The 17,957-nt window shown below is 37.9% G+C and overlaps 1 protein-coding gene across 1 annotated transcript in view; it reads left to right on the top strand.

Moving 5' to 3' along the window:
• The window catches only part of ITGA9 (integrin subunit alpha 9), a 245,912-nt gene that overhangs the window by 44,982 nt on the left and 182,973 nt on the right, over positions 1-17,957 (top strand). The window contains exons 10-14 of the mRNA XM_063304073.1: positions 4,609-4,714; positions 5,908-6,002; positions 9,284-9,374; positions 9,993-10,038; positions 15,294-15,448. Coding sequence (XP_063160143.1) covers positions 4,609-4,714; positions 5,908-6,002; positions 9,284-9,374; positions 9,993-10,038; positions 15,294-15,448 — 493 coding nt within the window. The remainder of the gene's footprint in view (positions 1-4,608; positions 4,715-5,907; positions 6,003-9,283; positions 9,375-9,992; positions 10,039-15,293; positions 15,449-17,957) is intronic.

The following is a 17,957-nucleotide window of genomic DNA, read 5'->3' as shown; positions in this document are numbered from 1 at the left end:
TATGCCCCAATAAGCCAAAATTTATAACTGTCTTCCTGTTCACGTTGGTTTTTGGCTTATTTTATGTGATAAGATGGCAATGCTGTTCACACAGGGAATTATGCTCAGGGCATGCTTAGCAGGGTCAGTCTAGCTACTGACCTCTGATTTAGCACTTTTCCTTTTGTTTAAGTATGGTGACTTTATGACCAGCCATAGTGTGCCTTGGGAGACTGAATTGGTATTGTTTTATCTTCTGCTCATGCCAAATTGTGAGAAATGAACCCATGAAAAGAGATGACAGGAAATGGCTTTTATTTTGACTCTGTTGAAACCTCCCTGTTCTCAGGAGAGGATTTTTCTTTCCAAATGAGTACATTGCACAACTGCTGTGGCCCAGAGGTTGTCTAGGGAAATAATCAACATCAGTTTCCTGTCTTCTGAGATGACCATGGCTTGTTTGGAAGGAGGATGAGCCATATGGGCTTTCTCAGAGATGCTTCTGTTTGTGAAAATGTCTTCCATCCCAAATTAATGCTCTTTGTGCATTGGTTTTAAAACAAATGGGTCATAAGTCATGACTTTTTAGGTTATTTGAGGTCAGATGGGCACAGGGGCTTGCCACAAGCTTGAGTCTTTCCTAGAAAGTTTAAGAAAAAAGTATAGCATAGTTGTGATAATTTAAGATTTAGGTCTCAAGCTGAGCTTTCAATGTGGAATATTGGAGAGATACATCCAGGCCGGTTTAGACTGCAGCAGTATTTGTCTTCAGTTAATTAAATTGCCTGGGCCTCAGTGTCCCATTTGTAAATTAAACTCTAACTTGATTATTGATTAATGGATTCTGCTCTTTCTTGTGGTAGTGCTAAGCAGAGCCATTCTTTCAATAATTTTGCAAAGGCCATTAGGCTGTTAGTAGGTGTTTTGCTCAAACTTCATAGCTAAGCAGATCCTTGAACTCAGACCTCCAATTAATGTGAGGGAACTGGTCACAATCTAAACCTGACTGTAGTACTATACAAGATAGCAACATACAAGCATGTAGACATTCTTCGGCAATGAAAATATCAACTCTTGAGGTCAATGAGTCTTAAAAACAAAGAGTATTAAAGCACATATTAACTGTTGATTGCTCTGGGAAACTTTATTTCAAGTCATCCTATTAGCAAGTATGCACTAAATCTATCACCACCTCTTTTACAACATAGTTTAAAGGAATAATTCCAGTGAGGGTTATCTTTCTCCTTGATTCTTTTGCAACAAATAGTTAAGTCTGAAAGACGATTCTGTGCATGCTTGGCTGAGAATGCTTAGCATCTTATCCCTGAATGGGAACTTTGATTGCACAAGGTTTTTAGTCTCTGAAGAGCATGAGGAATATTCAGGGGAATGTACTTACAATTTTCATTCTGATAATGCTTTTCCTCTGTGGTTGTTTCTCCATCTTTTGGAACCCTACCAAGGTTCCCAGTCAGTGCTGGGAATGCATCTGGAGAGTACCAGGCAGGGAGAAGTTGTCTGATTAAACACTCCATAGACAACATGTAGATCTTGTAGCCACTAAAGAACAACCCCCAACCCACCCTCAAGTAGCAACGTTTGGTGAAAGAAATGCCAATTTTGGGCAGTTTTTATTGCTATGTTTTAAACAAAATAAGGAAGGCCCAAAATAGTGATTGAAATAGATAGGCCTCTGCTTGACACACTGCACCTCTTCAGAGTTAACCTCCCTTAAAATCTTGAAAAAAAAAAGATTGAGAAATCCTCCCTGGATAACTTTACTTCAGTCCCATCATACCTTTCCTCCCACAACTCCTTGGAATCCTAAACTTTCTGGGAAAAGTCAAAACATTGAGCTGCCTTTGGCCGCAAAAGGATTGCCCACTCTTGCGCTTAATGAATGGCTGAATAGGAATACTGTATTGTATAAAATCCTAAAACTTTTTACTTTCACTCTGTTGCACTCAGTATAACTTTGGCATAGGAGAGGAACATTGCACATTCTGTGTTACTGTACTACATGTGAAACTTTAGAGATAAATCTCATGAAATTGTATTTTGACGCTCAGTGCTATAGAAAAGAAAAACACGATAAAAATGAAATGTTTGCCTCATCATTTGCATAACCAATTCATTCTGTGGGATTTTCTTTAAGTCAGCAATTTTCTGAAGACCTCCTAAAATACTTTATTACAAGTTCCAGAAACGAGTCTCCCCTCAAACACCAGAAAGAAAATAAAAGAAGAAGGAAAGCCCTTTTGAGATAGACACTGAACTAATTCTAATACCCCAGTTTAGTTTCCCTGTGGAAATACTTGAGGTGCAGGGCAGAATGGAGAAATCAACTGAAAAAATGTGTGAAAATTATTTCAGTGTATGTGTCTGTCTATCTGAATTTGAAATCAAATATTTCTCTTTATAATGGTTCTAACCAACACCCCCAAATACAGACTTCAAGGATAGCCACCTTTTTCTCTGAAAGATGAATCTCATTCTTGGAGGAAGGTGTTCATATAACTATGGGCAACTTGGAGGCAAATTCTGAAATCAGAGAACCAGATAGTGCCACACCATCTACATGCAGGTTGCAGAGCAAGCAGTGTGTCACGTATGACTCTGTACTAGACAGGCACAACTTCTGGCACTGCAAAATTACCAATGCTAGCTGTCGTGATTTCTAGATTCCACTAATTCAGTTAGCTCTGCCCTTCCCCAAACTGAACACAGGTCTGGCTTGTCTTCCTCCCTCCCTCCCTCCTGTTTCCTGCCTCTTGCTCCTTGTTACTTCTCACTGGAAGCCCTGTGTGAACTTTTCTTTCCTAGTACATGACAATAGTAGGAAACCTGAAAATGCAAGGAGCCCCAGAGGGTTTCCTAGGGCCTTCAGAATGTCCTGGTACCTTATTATCAGAGAAACAGGGATGCTGACTCCCACAAAGATTTTCAAAGAGGTCTTTTTTCCTGCCAGTATTTGGGAAATTGATGGATAGAGCAAGATCTATAAGTTCTCAGTGGGCCTGGGGGATCACAAAATTGGACATAAAATATTTAGAGCCTGTTGATATTCCTGATGACAGGAAGTTCCAGATTTAGAATGGGGAAGGACAGCTATTTGCTGACTTAATTTTCTGTGCTCAGTTGCGGACTGAGACCCGGGGAATTTGCCCATCACAGGTGGCATCTATGCTACTAGTTGGCTACCTTTTTTGGCAAGAAAAACATTCTTGTACTATCTGTTAGCAGTTTGAAAACAGGATGATGATGATGATGATGAAGAAGAAGAAGAAGAAGAAGAATCTACAGGACATCAAGCCAAATTATTTCTTTGGGGATGTTCAGTGTCTTATGATTATCTTCCATGCTGGAAACAACAAAATAGGATGGTTTAAGAAGAGGATTCAGTGGATTGTGTTTTCCATTAGGGACTGTAGTGAAATACATGAACCATGGTAGAAGTTCAGGTTAGAAGCAGTTGCTTTGGAAAGCAACTTCAGATTAGCAGAGCACATCTTCAAAACTTATGCTTCTCATTTATTCTATACAGAATGATAGAATTGAAGGGGACTACAAAGGCCATTTAGTTCAACCCCTGCTTTTGCAGGAAATGTACTACTACCAGTAGGTGGCCTTCCAGACTACTTCCCCTGTCAAATCAGAAATTTCTTGCCACTGTTTAGTCAAAATCTCTTTCCTGTTATTTGAATCCACTGGATTATTTCTTTGGCTTTGTGTATTGCCTGTTCATTGTGATGCTAAGTGTTTTGGCATTTGCATCTGAGGCTTTGCCAAATGTAGAATACTGTTTATGTTCAGATATGTATGAAAGATCTGCCAGTTGGTGCTTACATCTTTTGTTATAATAAAGAGGGCAGTCTGTTTTCAAGGGTATCACTCAATTAAAGAAATCCTGATTATATATGAAGGTTCATATAGTTACATACCTACTACTGGTTAGTTTTGCTTTCCAGTTATCTATGCAGATGTCACTGCAGTCAATGCTGTGGAAGAGGTATTCCCTGTTTCCTACACACAAGAGAGAATACCTCTTCTGAAACAATCATGCTGTGACATCAGCATGGCTCACTGGCAGAAAGTACACAGTTTTTGTGCTGCTGATGGACCAGCATGTTTAACTGAATTATTTTAACAGTGATCAAACTGACTTATGTGTCCCAGCTCCAGTGATTATGGGAGGATTTTGCTGAATGTGTTGTGTTCTAATATTTCCTCCCAGCTGTTCATTTCAACAGAATAGAAGCTATTTACTTCACTTGCTGCTTAACTGTTTGCATTAACACATATGGAGGATTTGACACGCATTAGATTTTTTTTTGAGTTTTGGATTTTGAGAAATTACATTTGCCATGTATTGGTTTTTGCTATCCAGGCCAGTGTTTCCTTTTCAAGAGCAATTAAGTACCTTTTTAATTTATACTGATTTCCTCTCTATGATATCCAGGTGTAGTTCACTGACTGAAACTTACGGTCAGGAGTTCAGGAATCTTACCCAGATATGTTCCAGGTGTTTCCTGAAGGACATTTACATGAGACTCTTCCAGTACCAGAGGTCATGCATCTTTCAACACTAGTCTCTATTTTTCTTAGCCTGGCCTATTTCCTGTTTGCTAGGGAGTTCTGGAAGAGCAGCTTGTCCTGAATGGCGATAAAGCCTACAATGCACACTTTGGGGAAAGCATGGCATCCCTTGGGGATATCGATGATGATGGATTTCCAGGTCAGTATATTTTCTTTTGCACCAGGCCTCTGTTCTTTCTTGCTTTAGCAAGATAAACCTGGTACTTACAGAGTATATATAATAATACAGAACTATCATAATTGTATGTACATATTCATTAACGTACTGAAGGCCCACGTGCACTGGGGGTGTTTTTTTGGCTTAAAGGTAGTATTTGAGGTGAAGCATATTCAAGGGCCTCATGTGTGTATCAACAAAACAGGAAAGCAGGGCTTCTAGATTTTTTTTTATCTTTACCCTTGGAAATAAATCTGATTTCCTTCAATAGACTATCTCAAAGTTTTGAAAGAAACTGATTTTCCCTAATCCAGCCTGTGTGCTAAAAGGGGCAAACAGTAGTGGAAAGATGAGAGGAAAACAAGCTATGAAAATAATAAAGCTAAGATGAAAAAACAAACAAACAAACTTCAAGCTGAATTGTGTTACGTTATTGAGCAGTTTTTCCTACAAAAAAGTCCAGGGATAGTGAACAAGAAACTATCCTAAAAATAATTTACATTTCACCCCAAACCTAACTTAACACATGCAGCTGGAGTTGGCTTCTGCTAGCTAAATTAAAACTAGTTTGTTCTATTGATTAAAATTTCCAGTTGTGATTTTTAAGCAACTTTTCAATGTTTTAACAAATACAATCTTAACTGGCTTAAATGATCTGATTGTATGTTTTTTAAACAAAATAAAACAAAAGAACACATACAATCAGATCATTTAAGCTGGTTAAAATCCTTTGTTGTATCCCCTATCGAACGTAACTTGCATTATCATAATGTTTTGGAGACCTGAGCATTTTGAAAAGATTTCTCAGTGACTATGCTGTGGATTGGCTATGTGGTAGGGAATTGTATTCTGTGTGCAACTCACAGCTTCATCTACAATTACCTAAGATCTCCCTTGAGATTCATAAAGCAAGTCAAGATGGACCAGGATTCTCCTGTGCATAGCTGGTATTATTTATGGAACCTAAGCACATGTTTCTTATTAGGTATAATACAAATCTAGGGGTTTATTTGTTTTTAAATATCCAGTGCTTATGAAAAGAGGTAACATTCTGTAAATCAGACTGCCACCAAGCCAGTGGCTCTTGTCTTTGTGTTAAAGAAGGCAGGTTGTGGAAAGAATTCACCTTTGGAATGGAAGAAAATTCACTTCTTATACTGTTTTGCCTTATTTAGATGTTGCCATTGGTGCTCCTAAAGAAGACAACTATGCAGGAGCAGTGTATATCTATCATGGATACATTGGGGGCATCATTCCTCGATATTCCATGGTAAGTACAAAATGTTACCAGGTTTCCTAAGAATATGGCAAGCTAAATAAGGACAGATCTAAATGTCAGGAAGTGGCCAGTTGCTTAATAGTGTAGATGTGAAAAGGGACTTTGTGTTATGTGCGTACTTGAGGGGCCTTTGTCCAGGAATCTGCCATCAACATTGTCCCCACATGGTGCTTTGCCACAGTTCCAGCTGATATTCCCATATAAGATAGAATTGTTGAAAATATTGATCACTTAAAGATCATATGATAAGTTAACCTGGCATTTCATAACCTGCCCAGTGGAATAAAATTAGGGTAGGGTATTTCATCATTTTTTCTTTATTATTGTCATGAGTAAGGATGGCGAGCAGGGGGCTCCCATCCATGCGTAGCACTGAGGAATTAGGTAGCCATTCCAAGAGACACAGATCGGGCCTGCCTTAACCTTTGGGGTTTATATGTCTGGGTTTTTCCCATGCTTCTTCAGTTTGTTAGGATTTTCCTGTTATGTAGCTGCAATAAAACACTAGAGACCTGTTCTTTGTCTCAGCGTGGTTCCTGGCTGTTAGGACATCAATCCTAACAAACTCATACTCCCATCGAAAGAGGGAGGAGCAAGAATTTAAGGAGAGACATTTGGAAATGTCTACAGAAAACCAAGAATTTCGGCTCGCCATCCTTACTCATGACAATTATGGAGAAATAAAGGGGAATAAAGATAAAACAAAATCTAAAACAAACTGGAAAAAAAGAAAAGAGAAGGGATGCAAATGTATCATTTTTTTGCTTCGGCTTCAAGTTTCATGCTTTATCTTCAAGTACTTGGAATAATATGCCACAGCCATAATTTATTGGCTAAAATAAGGAAAACACCAACTCTATTTAACATCTATTCCACTAAATTTAGTCTGCGAGTCCCTTCCTAGAAGGTTTTCCTATTGACTTTATCTTAGACTCTTGGCCATATTAGTGGAAGTCAAAGGACCGATTCTGCTTCTTGTAATAAACAATAATTTTTCAGGGTATGCATTTACTAGGTCATAACTTGAGTCTTTTGCCTCAATCTGGTTAGTGCTGCGTTTTTGCTTTAGAGGGGCCTTATGGGAAAAAAAAGAGAAAGACTTGTGTTTTTCATCCTTCAGCTGTTTATGAAGTACTGGTCTAAATATTTTGCTTTGTTGCTGGGTGGGGGTTCATGAGGGATGCTAAGTCAGAGTTTAGTGGTTGCATCTGAGATCACTTGAACAGGCTGGAGATAATTAGTTTTGCTGTTTGCTGACTGCTTTAGAATGCATTAACTCTCTTTTGAAACAAAATAATGAGCTAAATTCCTTTTTATGATAGTTTGTGAAAGTGATAATTTGTGGTGCATGGACAATTATTTCTGACCATGGAGAAGAGAGTGGGGACATCAGACCTGATTTAGATGCATAATGTCAGTTTTGGCTAAGGATATCTGAATTTGGAAGAGGAAATAGCGTTTGCTTCTTTTTTCACATTTGAGGCAATATCGGAGTTTCATACAAAGGGAGCTTAATATTGGCAAACGGTTAAAATAACTGCTGTCTCTCTCCAGATTAGTCACCAGCTTTTGCATTTTCGGGAGAAGTTCTGCCAGTGATTTTCCATTACTTGTCCTTGATCTCTGCCATTCCTTTTCTCTCTCTCTCTCTCTCTTTGCTTCAGGCTTCTAACAGTCCTGTTATATTGCTTTGTCTTGTTCACATGGACCAGGGGTGTAGGTCAGCCATTCATTTGGCTCACAAATCCATCAAACATTTTCAGATGTTTAATTTGTAACATCTGCCTACCTGGCCTCTATTTGAACCAGTCACCTTGGGGTGAAAGGCTTTGGGCCTGGTTACATAACTCTGAACCATTCAGATGCTATGGATTTAGTAAAACAGTCTCTCTCACACACACAAGACACAACTATGAGAAAAAAAGGGCATTTATTTAAAGTTATAGATGCTTTGGTAAAAAATTTAGAAAGTGTTTAAATAACTTTTTTTTCAACCTCTGGAAAAGCCAAATCCTGGGCATACCTGAAGCACTTTAACTGGCTGGCAGATAATTGTCTGTACTAAATAAATACTATCAAGCTCAGTTTTGGGGCCCTTGGTTTCATTTGCAGCTCTCTGAGCTGTGTAGCATTATTTTCCAACCTTTATAGCCTAATAGCCTGCAGATGTCTGTGGGATATGTATTGTATAGCTCTGTTCTTACCACCCTAACAGGGACCCCCCGCAAAATCCAAGCCACATTCTCTTGTGTAAATGTAATTTGAGGAGTCCAGCTGCTTTCTGTTGCCTTCATTTTCAAAAGTGGCAACATTTTCTTCATAACTTTTTTTAAGATGGAAGATTTAAAAGCTCCTTTCCTCTTCTTTACATCTTTTGTTTTTGTTTTCCAGTTCTCCCATCTGACAATGGTCTGGGGCTATTGCCCTTTATATTTGGGGTTGTAAACCATTGTTTATGTGGGAGAGTTGCATTTTGCCAGTTTATCACTAAACCAAAAATGGAGGATGTTGTACTGTATTCCAGTCTCTTACAGGGAGATACCAGTCTCCTATAGACTGGACAATGTTCTCCAGCAAGGTCTCTCAGTTAGCTGTTGTATTTGTTCTGTGGATGAGCAGAGGGTCATTACAGCTGAGCATCTGTCTTGCAAGTTTTGAATCAAAGAGTAAGAGTCAGAGACCTAATGACTTCACATTTAAAGTTGTAGTAATTGTTCTTATTTGTAGTATCCCCATAGCAAGGTACTACTATTATTTTCTCAGCATAACACCAGCCTGTATTATCTAACAAGCCCACTAGTTGTAATGTGTTGGAAGTGATGCTGAACTATGAATCATTGTCATGGAACAAGTGGGGGAGAAGAGTCAACAATTTGTTCAATGGGATATGCCCGCTTATCCTTTTTTGATTTATACAATATAATATAGCCAGTATATGTTACCTGTGAAAGAAAAAAAAAACTACTGTTTCTCAGACAAAGGAGGCTTGGTATCAGCCGATTAGATCTAGTTGTGGTGCCTTAGTTGAGAGTGGAAAATCTTGCATCTGTGTGCTTGTCTTGAAATCAGTCTATAAACACATACACATGAGTGTGTACTCACATTCTTTCTCATTTGTGTGACCTAGAGATAATACATGGTTTATAACCCATGTAGCCCAATTCCATCAAAATGAGTGAGAAGCTTGCAGTGTATCTTGTGAAACATATAAAACATAAACACTGTGTTTTTGCTTGGTTTGGTTGATTTCAATTCTGAATGGTCTGTTTCAGAGGATATCTGGAAGACATTTAAGTCCAAGGCTGCAGATGTTTGGCCAGTCCATTTCTGGAGGAGTTGATATGGATGGAAATGGTTACCCAGGTAGGCTTGTAATTCTGGCAGTCAGTATAATGCAAATCAATAGATAAAATTAATGGAAGAACTAAAGAGTTAAGGATTCATATACTTCCATTTCCTTTTGTTTTTATTAAAATGTGCCTACATAATACTGTAAACATGTTTTCAGTGAATTTAGGGCGAGGGGGAATTGGTTGGAGTATACTGTCTTAAATTTGGAACAGATCTGAACCCTATAATAGAAATCAAGGAATGTAAGCAATATGAACCTTAAAAAGATAAGCAGTAATTGTATATTCACCAATCATGAAACGTGGTCTCCTAGGGTTAATTCTGAGAAATGTAGAAGCTGTTAATATTGGAGCTTAGTAACTGGACAGTGAATTAAACTATGCTGAACGTAGTTATTATTTAGATTATCTTTATTTCTTCTGTGGCATGAGTCAATTTGAGGGAGTGTTTTGTGGTGAAAATACATCTTACATATTACTATAGGGAGAATGTTCCGGGACATACTGTCCTGGAGCATTATATTTCAGGAGAAGATCATGATAAACATTGAATTGCTTTTGTTAATTTGAATTTGTGGGGATGGATGCCAGGAATCATGGTTGTTCTCAATGCTATAAATTCTTTTTCCAGATGTGACAGTTGGCGCCTTTATGTCAAACAATGTAGTTCTTCTAAGGTGAGCTCAGTTTATCTTGTTCTTTTTACTTACTGTCTCCATGCTTGGCTTTGGAAGAAACAAAATTCTCCTAAGCCCTGTAAACCACATTTTGAAACTGGATTTAAGAAGTAATGGCATTTGTTGCTACTTGCATTAATAATGGAGCTGATGGCAGCAATTGCATGGTAATACTTTCAGTGTCAAAACTGTTAGTGCAGTGATAGTGGTGTATCATAGAATGCAAACAGCAATATCTAAAGGCACATTGCTCTTCAGATTCTTCCAGACTGACAGCTCCTAGTATTTCCCATAAGAAGCACTGTGCATCTATTGCCTGTGTGTGTGTCCCTCTCTCTGTCTCTTTCTCTTTCCTTTTAATGGATTTTCAGTGAGAAGAAAAAAAGCAAAAGCAATGGTAGGAAAATACTTGAAGCTTAGAAGCTGAGGGTGACATCATCTGGCTCCCCCTTAAATTTTCTGAGCAAGGCAGAAGGATTGTACAAGAGAAACCTCATCTGGAAGTCTTTGTATTGGTTTCCTGTAAGACAGGCTTTTCATGACTTAGTATTCTGTCACTGTTTATTAGAATGATACACAAGGTCCCATATAATATCAGGCTTGTTTATAGCTCTGGTAGTGGTGGATAAGAAGTTATCAAAGAAAGATGAAGAACTAGGGCTATTCCTGTCAAGGCATTTTTTTAAAGCAACTGTTTAAGGATCATACAATTTTGCCTAGTTAAATGGATGGTTTGAGACTGCAGAATTAGAAAAGCAGCAATTATCTTTTTCTAAAAAAATCTGTGGTCCACTGAGACAGCTTGTGAGAGAAGTGGTATGTAGATTATCTGATTAGAGGAAACAGCTGTAGTAACACCACCAGAAAATGATAGTGAATGTTGAAAAAATATGAAGTGATATTTTTTTCCTGGATATCTTCAGGGTCCACTGATTGTGATGCCTGAACTGATTGATAGAACAATTGATGCAACTGTTTAGACATTTTTTGTATTTGTTTTATGGTTTCTCATTTTTGACACTTTGCTGTGGCAAGCAAATTTCATAAAGTCCTGGGGGTAATGGAGTAATTTGTAATTGGTTGTTTATGAGTCAAGGATCCAGTTTGGGACTGTTGCTGCTGCAACCCTTATGTAAAACAACAGACTCTCTCTCTCTCTCTCTCTTTTTTTTTGGTGGGTAATGACATTATTTGAGGCCAGGAAAAGGGGTAATTGGCTCAAATGATTTAAGAACCACTGACCTATAGAATGAATATGGAGTTTGAAGAAAGGAAATTGCTTTTTTGTTATTAATCCTTTGGCTGATGCAAAATCTTGAGTGAACCAAGAAGCTGTACTTAGGTTGTGCATTTTTATGTATGATAATGACTGAATGGGCTCTTTAATTTCCTAATCAACATCTAAGTCTTCTTCTTGTGATGTGACAGAAAAAACTAATACAGTGTCCTAATAGCCACATGACTGACTTCAACTTTAAATTTCCATAACAAGCCAGGATATAGCTTATATAAATGTCAAGCTTTCATGGATAATGTTCAAGAGGAGGAAATAGCTAATCATGATTTGAATCTCCAAAAAATATTGTAAAAGATGGTTATTGCACTAGGACTTAGTTATTGATGTATATTTCGTATACAACTTTATGGAAAATACACTAGATCTTTCTGTTCTTTACAAAACTAGCTAACTGGTCTTCCTGAATTCCATCCTTGTCTAGGGAATACACTGGATAGATTCACAAATTATTCTAAGTCAGGAATGAACAAAGTTTTCAGAGCCATGCTTGAGCTTCGAGTGATGTGCTGGATGCCACCCAGCAATTCATTACAGTTGAACTTAATGAAAAGTAAATATTATGTGATTACTCTCTGGTTCTGTATTTAACCATTTTACTCTTCTGTATGTTACAACTTAAATTTATGGAAATTTCTGAAGCCTGCATAGTTTTTCTCCTTGTCATGATTTGTTTAAGTGTAGCTTGGTACAGTTGCTGCATTCACAGATTATATTCAGATTTTACTCAAGGCTTCTAATAACAGAGTGAATGAGGTCTCATACTTCACTTAAAGTCAAAATGAAACAAACCTTATACAGGCATAGTGTCATATAGCTAAGCCATAAATATCAGAGGGCCAGTGGGGTATAGTGGTCAGGATGTTGGACCAGGAGTAAGAAATCGGAATTTTAGTTCATCCTCAGCCATGGAAGCTCACTGGGTAATTTGGGGCCAATCAGCCTCTCTCAGGCCAACCTACCTTATAGGTTTGTTTTTGTGGGGAGGAGAGGAAGGAGTGCTTAGGTTCCTTAGCTTAGGTTCCTTACCTTAGGTTCCTGAATGAAAGGCAGGATATAAATCTAATAAATAATTAAATAAAGGCAGGATATAAATCTGATAAATCACTATTGACATGTTCTTTAAGCTTCTTTAGGTCACAGAGGTATTTGCGTGGACAAGTCATTTCCTCTAAGAAAGGGAAGAAGATGGATCTAGGGAGAATCAGCAAAAATCGCCCTCCTTTTTATGAGATACAATCTTTTCCTTTAGTTCAGCAGCTGTGATGAAAGCCTCTATAGAGTGTTACGAAAAAAAGAAGTGTCCTGAATGAATAGGCCACCAGAATCAGCACATCAGCCTTCACTGCTTTATTGGGGAAACAAGTTCACAAATTCAGTCTGTTCCATCCTACTTGTATCAGAACACAAGCAAAAAGTTGGCTTGACCTGATAATGTTAATTTATAACTCATCACCTGATTATGGCCTTGAAAAAGTGGTAATTCTCTCCTATCTTTTCCTGTATTCTGCTGCCTCATGTCTCTTATCCTTTTGGTTTGTAAGCTTATGATAGTCCCCTGGTTTTTAAAACCAAGGTGGGCTGAATTGTGTGACAATAACAGTTTGAAAGGCAAGATAAAAATACAGAAAATAAAAACTGCATCACATAGAATATTACTGGAGGGTTTGTATAGGGGTATGTGTGTTTTGCTGTCTTGCAATTCTATTCTAACTTGGCATGGAGAGAAATACGAATGTGTATACTTTAGGAAGCAACTGTGTCCTGTTACGGATGGTCAATTATTTAAGGTGTTGAGTGAAGTTTTGGGTGGATTGGCTGGAAGCATGAGGAAGGAAAGGAGGGGTAACAGGAGGTAATGCCTAGTAACTAGAATGGAAGAGCAGGTGTTGGTTTCCTGGGAAGCAGGTATAAGGGCCGAAGTTGGGGGTCATGAATAGGTTAGATGGATATCCTTGTGCTATTTGGATGTATTGTATTTCTCTCTGAATCTCTTTGTATTGATAAAGAATTTCTGTAATTAACTTTAAAATAGGCATAATGTGCATTTTGCTTTTGCCATATTTTTCAGTTTGTTGCACTTGTTCAGGTGGTTCCCATCCCCAGATCTCTTCCATGCAATATAGTCATCTAACCCTGCATTTTAAAAAATTAGGAATCTTGATTTCAGCTCTCTTACAGTCATTTTACTTTAAATTGAGAAAGGTGAATGAAACAAAGCCGAACCCATGTTTGGTATGTTTCCTTAAAAGGCATGCCATGGGCAACGGTTCTTGGACAATACTACAGATTTTAAAAAAGCAACTGACTAATTTACTACAAATTGTAGAAAGCATGCACTTGTGATTTTATGTTCACATTTACCTGAATTTTTCTTAGAATGTAGTCAATATGCAGCTGATTAGTGTGAAACTGATTGTGCCTATCCATATGCAAAAAGAAATCACTGTTCAGCTTAAGGATTTTATTTGAAAATAACTATCTTACTGCAATTAAGAAAAGCAGCAGAGAAAAAGCCTACAACAGCTTCTAGATAGCAAAAAAGGAAAGAGTATTTTTCTCTCAAAATGCTGCTTGTGGTGTTACTATATAGAGTAGTAAAAAAAATTCTAGTGAAACACTGGAATAAATATTTTTTACTCACTTCAAAGAAGTAAAGGAGTTTTGAAAAGAGCAATTGAATTGTGCTTGATCTTTGCCACAATGGAATGGCATTTAACTAAATTTAGGAAAATTATATACTGGAAGTTCGGCAGTAAATATATAGTGTTGTTTGAAATTGAACTATTTCTATGGCAGAAATGTAGAAAGCGACATTTAGAAGAATAACGGCTTAAAAATTATTTATTTGTTAATAGTAGAATCTATCAGACCATGGACAGCTCCATGCTGCTGATAGGTTGCGCTGTGTCTTATAGATACAGTATTGGGTGACATTGATAGTTTAAAAATATTTTTAATATCTTGAAATAAGCATTGATGTTTCCAGATCCCACCTCTAAGTGGAGAATGTATGCCAGTTTTAAAATATATTGGCCTGGAGCCCGTCGGGAAGTTAGCTTTTAAATGTCAATTGATGGCATCTTGATGTACACAAGAGTGTGAGATATGATGGGTAACTTGTGAGATGCTTCCCAGAGGACTCAGACTGCCTGCTGAAAGTATCTGAGCTAGGTATCTTTTAATTTATTTAAAATGTTGATGCCTTTTCTTTTTGCTTGACAACCAGCATCTGAAATGACTGAAAAATTTAAAAAGGTTGAACATAATGGGTTGGATTCACTCTTCATTATACTCAGAGAATGCCCAGTAAGTCCTGTCAATTTCAGTGGATTTTCTGTGAGTGTAGCTAAGTCCAAAACCAACAAGTTATGTTATTTTTTTAAGGCAGTGAGAAATAATATGATGTAGCTACTCTTTTTCCCATTGGTGTTTATATGACTGGATTTTCCAGTCAGGGAGTCCACAGTTTATTCCTTCAGATGACGTTCTCTCACTTCTCTCATCATCCCTTAAAAGTGAACACATAATTAAATTCTGTGGGCTTCCAGATCTATTTTTTGTTTGGAAAGCATTAACTGAATGATTTTGTATGGATATTTGTTCCTTTGCTCGATAATTATTAAATCTCTTTTAGATAAGGTTCTTGCATTATTCAAAAATTTTATTCTAGTATTGCATCTTAATGCTACTGGTGTCTTGTCCTCCCCGCCCCTCCCCCTCCTACCCAATTTTAATTATTATGGGACAAGTATTTGTTTTGTTTACCATTTTCTCTGGGTTGGAATCATTAGGGAATAAATGATTATTTCCAGTACCAGCATTAAAGCTGATATCCTAAGCAAATTTAACGAAGAGTTTTCCTCAGTTAATAGAGTAGGACCTACTTTTCCCTAAACCTAACAAGTTCTGTAATAGTATGGAAAATAATGCAGTCTCTCCTTTTTCTTACTGTTTTAAGATCACGGCCTGTTATTACCTTGGACATCTCAATTTTCCTGCCAGCATCCATTGACATCACAGCTCCTCAGTGTCATAATGGCTTGCAACAAGTGAATTGTCTAAATGTCACTGCCTGCTTTAGGTTCAAAGGCAAACATGTTCCAGGACTGATAGGTAAGCTACTTCCTTAATATTTGCTGCTCTTTATCAATTCTAGAACAATATTCCTATATTAAGATTACCTTCTTATGGTCAGTGACAAGTTACTTAAATACACTTTTGTTAATTCAGTAAGAGGAGCAAATTCTTGCCTAGTTTATACCATAACTCATCTATAAGTTGTACATTTTGAAACAAGTTTAAGGAGAAGGGTTTAAATGTAGTGGCTAATCTAACCAAAGAAAGCTGCCACCTTATAGATGATTTCTGTGTTGTAATCTGGAAAAAAGCCAGGTGGCAAGGATTCCTCTGAGCATTCTGGAAACTTTCTCAAAAGGTATTAATTTACTCCAAGCATTGTGTTAAAAATGGCACCCATATCACAAGGACACTTACATTATATAGTATTTTGCCTCATCTTCCTTAGAAAATAGCTGATGAGAGAGCATCAAATCTTGATAGCTCTCCAGTGTGAAGCATTTAAGAGAATTGGAAAATAACTTGTCATTTTAAATACCTGAATCAGAAACCTGAGCTAGAGCACTTTGCTTATTTATATAGATCTGGCAGTTTTTGATTATCACATTTTTCTTTTGAAGGCTTGATATTAAGTGAAAACAATGGATCAGTGCCAGTGAACCTCAATTTCCTATTTAAGGCTTGTTTTTGTGAGCAATAAAATATCAACTAACCCAGTAAGGTGAGGTTTTAATTCAAGCCAGCAGTGAGATAAATGAGTCCACATTCAAATCTTTACTTTGCATCATTCTGCTTCAAAACAAAGGCAGGACATGCTTCTGGCCACCTGTGGTTATCACTGAAATTGGTTTGGACTGCTTCAGTATGTATCGATGGAGGAACCTTAAGAAAAATGACAGAATTTGAAATTCTTTCTATTAGGCCACATATATAAACTTCTATTTAGATATAACATGAAGAGAGAATAAATAAAAACATGTATGATAAATTGGATGCAAAATTTCAAAGAAACAGTACCAATACAACTATGGGGAGAACTGTGGAACATATCTATAAAATTTACCCCAAGCTATGGTTTGACTGAGAACTGGTATAAATTGTTTTACAGATGGTATACAACTCAGTCAATAATTGCCAAAATAGACAAATCATATAGTAATAAATGCTGGAAATGCCATGAGACAGAAACAACATTCTACCATGTGTGGTGGACTTGCATAAAAACCCACAAGTATTGGAAAGACGTTGTTGTTTATTCGTTTAGTCGCTTCCAACTCTTCGTGACTTCATGGACCAGCCCACGCCAGAGCTTCCTGTCGGTCGTCGACACCCCCAGCTCCCCCAGGGACGAGTCCGTCACCTCTAGAATATCATCCATCCACCTTGCCTTTGGTCGGCCCCTCTTCCTTTTGCCTTCCACTCTCCCTAGCATCAGCATCTTCTCCAGGGTGTCCTGTCTTCTCATTATGTGGCCAAAGTATTTCATTTTTGCCTTTAATATCATTCCCTCAAGTGAGCAGTCTGGCTTTATTTCCTGGAGGATGGACTGGTTTGATCTTCTTGCAGTCCAAGGCACTCTCAGAATTTTCCTCCAACACCACAGTTCCAAGGCATGTATCTTCCTTCTCTCAGCCTTCCTTATGGTCCAGCTCTCGCAGCCATATGTTACTATGGGGAACACCATTGCTTTAACTATGCGGGCCTTTGTTGTCAGTGTGATGTCTCTGCTCTTAACTATTTTATCGAGATTGGTCATTGCTCTTCTCCCAAGGATTAAGCGTCTTCTGATTTCCTGACTGCAGTCAGCATCTGCAGTAATCTTCGCACCTAGGAATACAAAGTCTTTCACTGCTTCTACATTTTCTCCCTCTATTTGCCAGTTATCAATCAAGCTGGTTGCCATAATCTTGTTTTTTTTTTGAGGTTTAGCTGCAAGCCAGCTTTTGCACTTTCTTCTTTCACCTTCATCATAAGGCTCCTCAGTTCCTCTTCACTTTCAGCCATCAAAGTGGTATCATCTGCATATCTGAGATTGTTAATGTTTCTTCCAGCGATTTTAACTCCAGCCTTGGATTCCTCAAGACCAGCTTGTCGCATGATGTGTTCTGCATACAAGTTGAATAGGTAGGGTGAGAGTATACAGCCCTGCCGTACTCCTTTCCCAATCTCAAATCAGTCCGTTGTTCCGTGGTCTGTTCTTACTGTTGCTACTTGGTCGTTATACAGATTCTTCAGGAGGCAGACAAGATGACTTGGTATCCCCATACTGCTAAGAACTTGCTACAATTTGTTATGGTCCACACAGTCAAAGGCTTTAGAATAGTCAATAAAACAGAAATAGATGTTTTTCTGAAACTCCCTGGCTTTTTCCATTATCCAGCGGATATTGGCAATTTGGTCCCTAGTTCCTCTTCCTTTTCTAAACCCAGCTTGTACATCTGGCAATTCTCGCTCCATGAATTGCTGAAGTCTACCTTGCAGGATCTTGAGCATTACCTTACTGGCATGTGAAATGAGTGCCACTGTTCGATAGTTTGAACATTCT

This window comes from Candoia aspera, chromosome 4 (genome assembly GCF_035149785.1).
Source record: "Candoia aspera isolate rCanAsp1 chromosome 4, rCanAsp1.hap2, whole genome shotgun sequence".
Classification (NCBI taxonomy): domain Eukaryota; kingdom Metazoa; phylum Chordata; class Lepidosauria; order Squamata; family Boidae; genus Candoia; species Candoia aspera.
The sequence above is the reverse complement of the archived record's forward strand: the minus strand, read 5'-3'. Positions and strand labels throughout refer to the sequence as shown.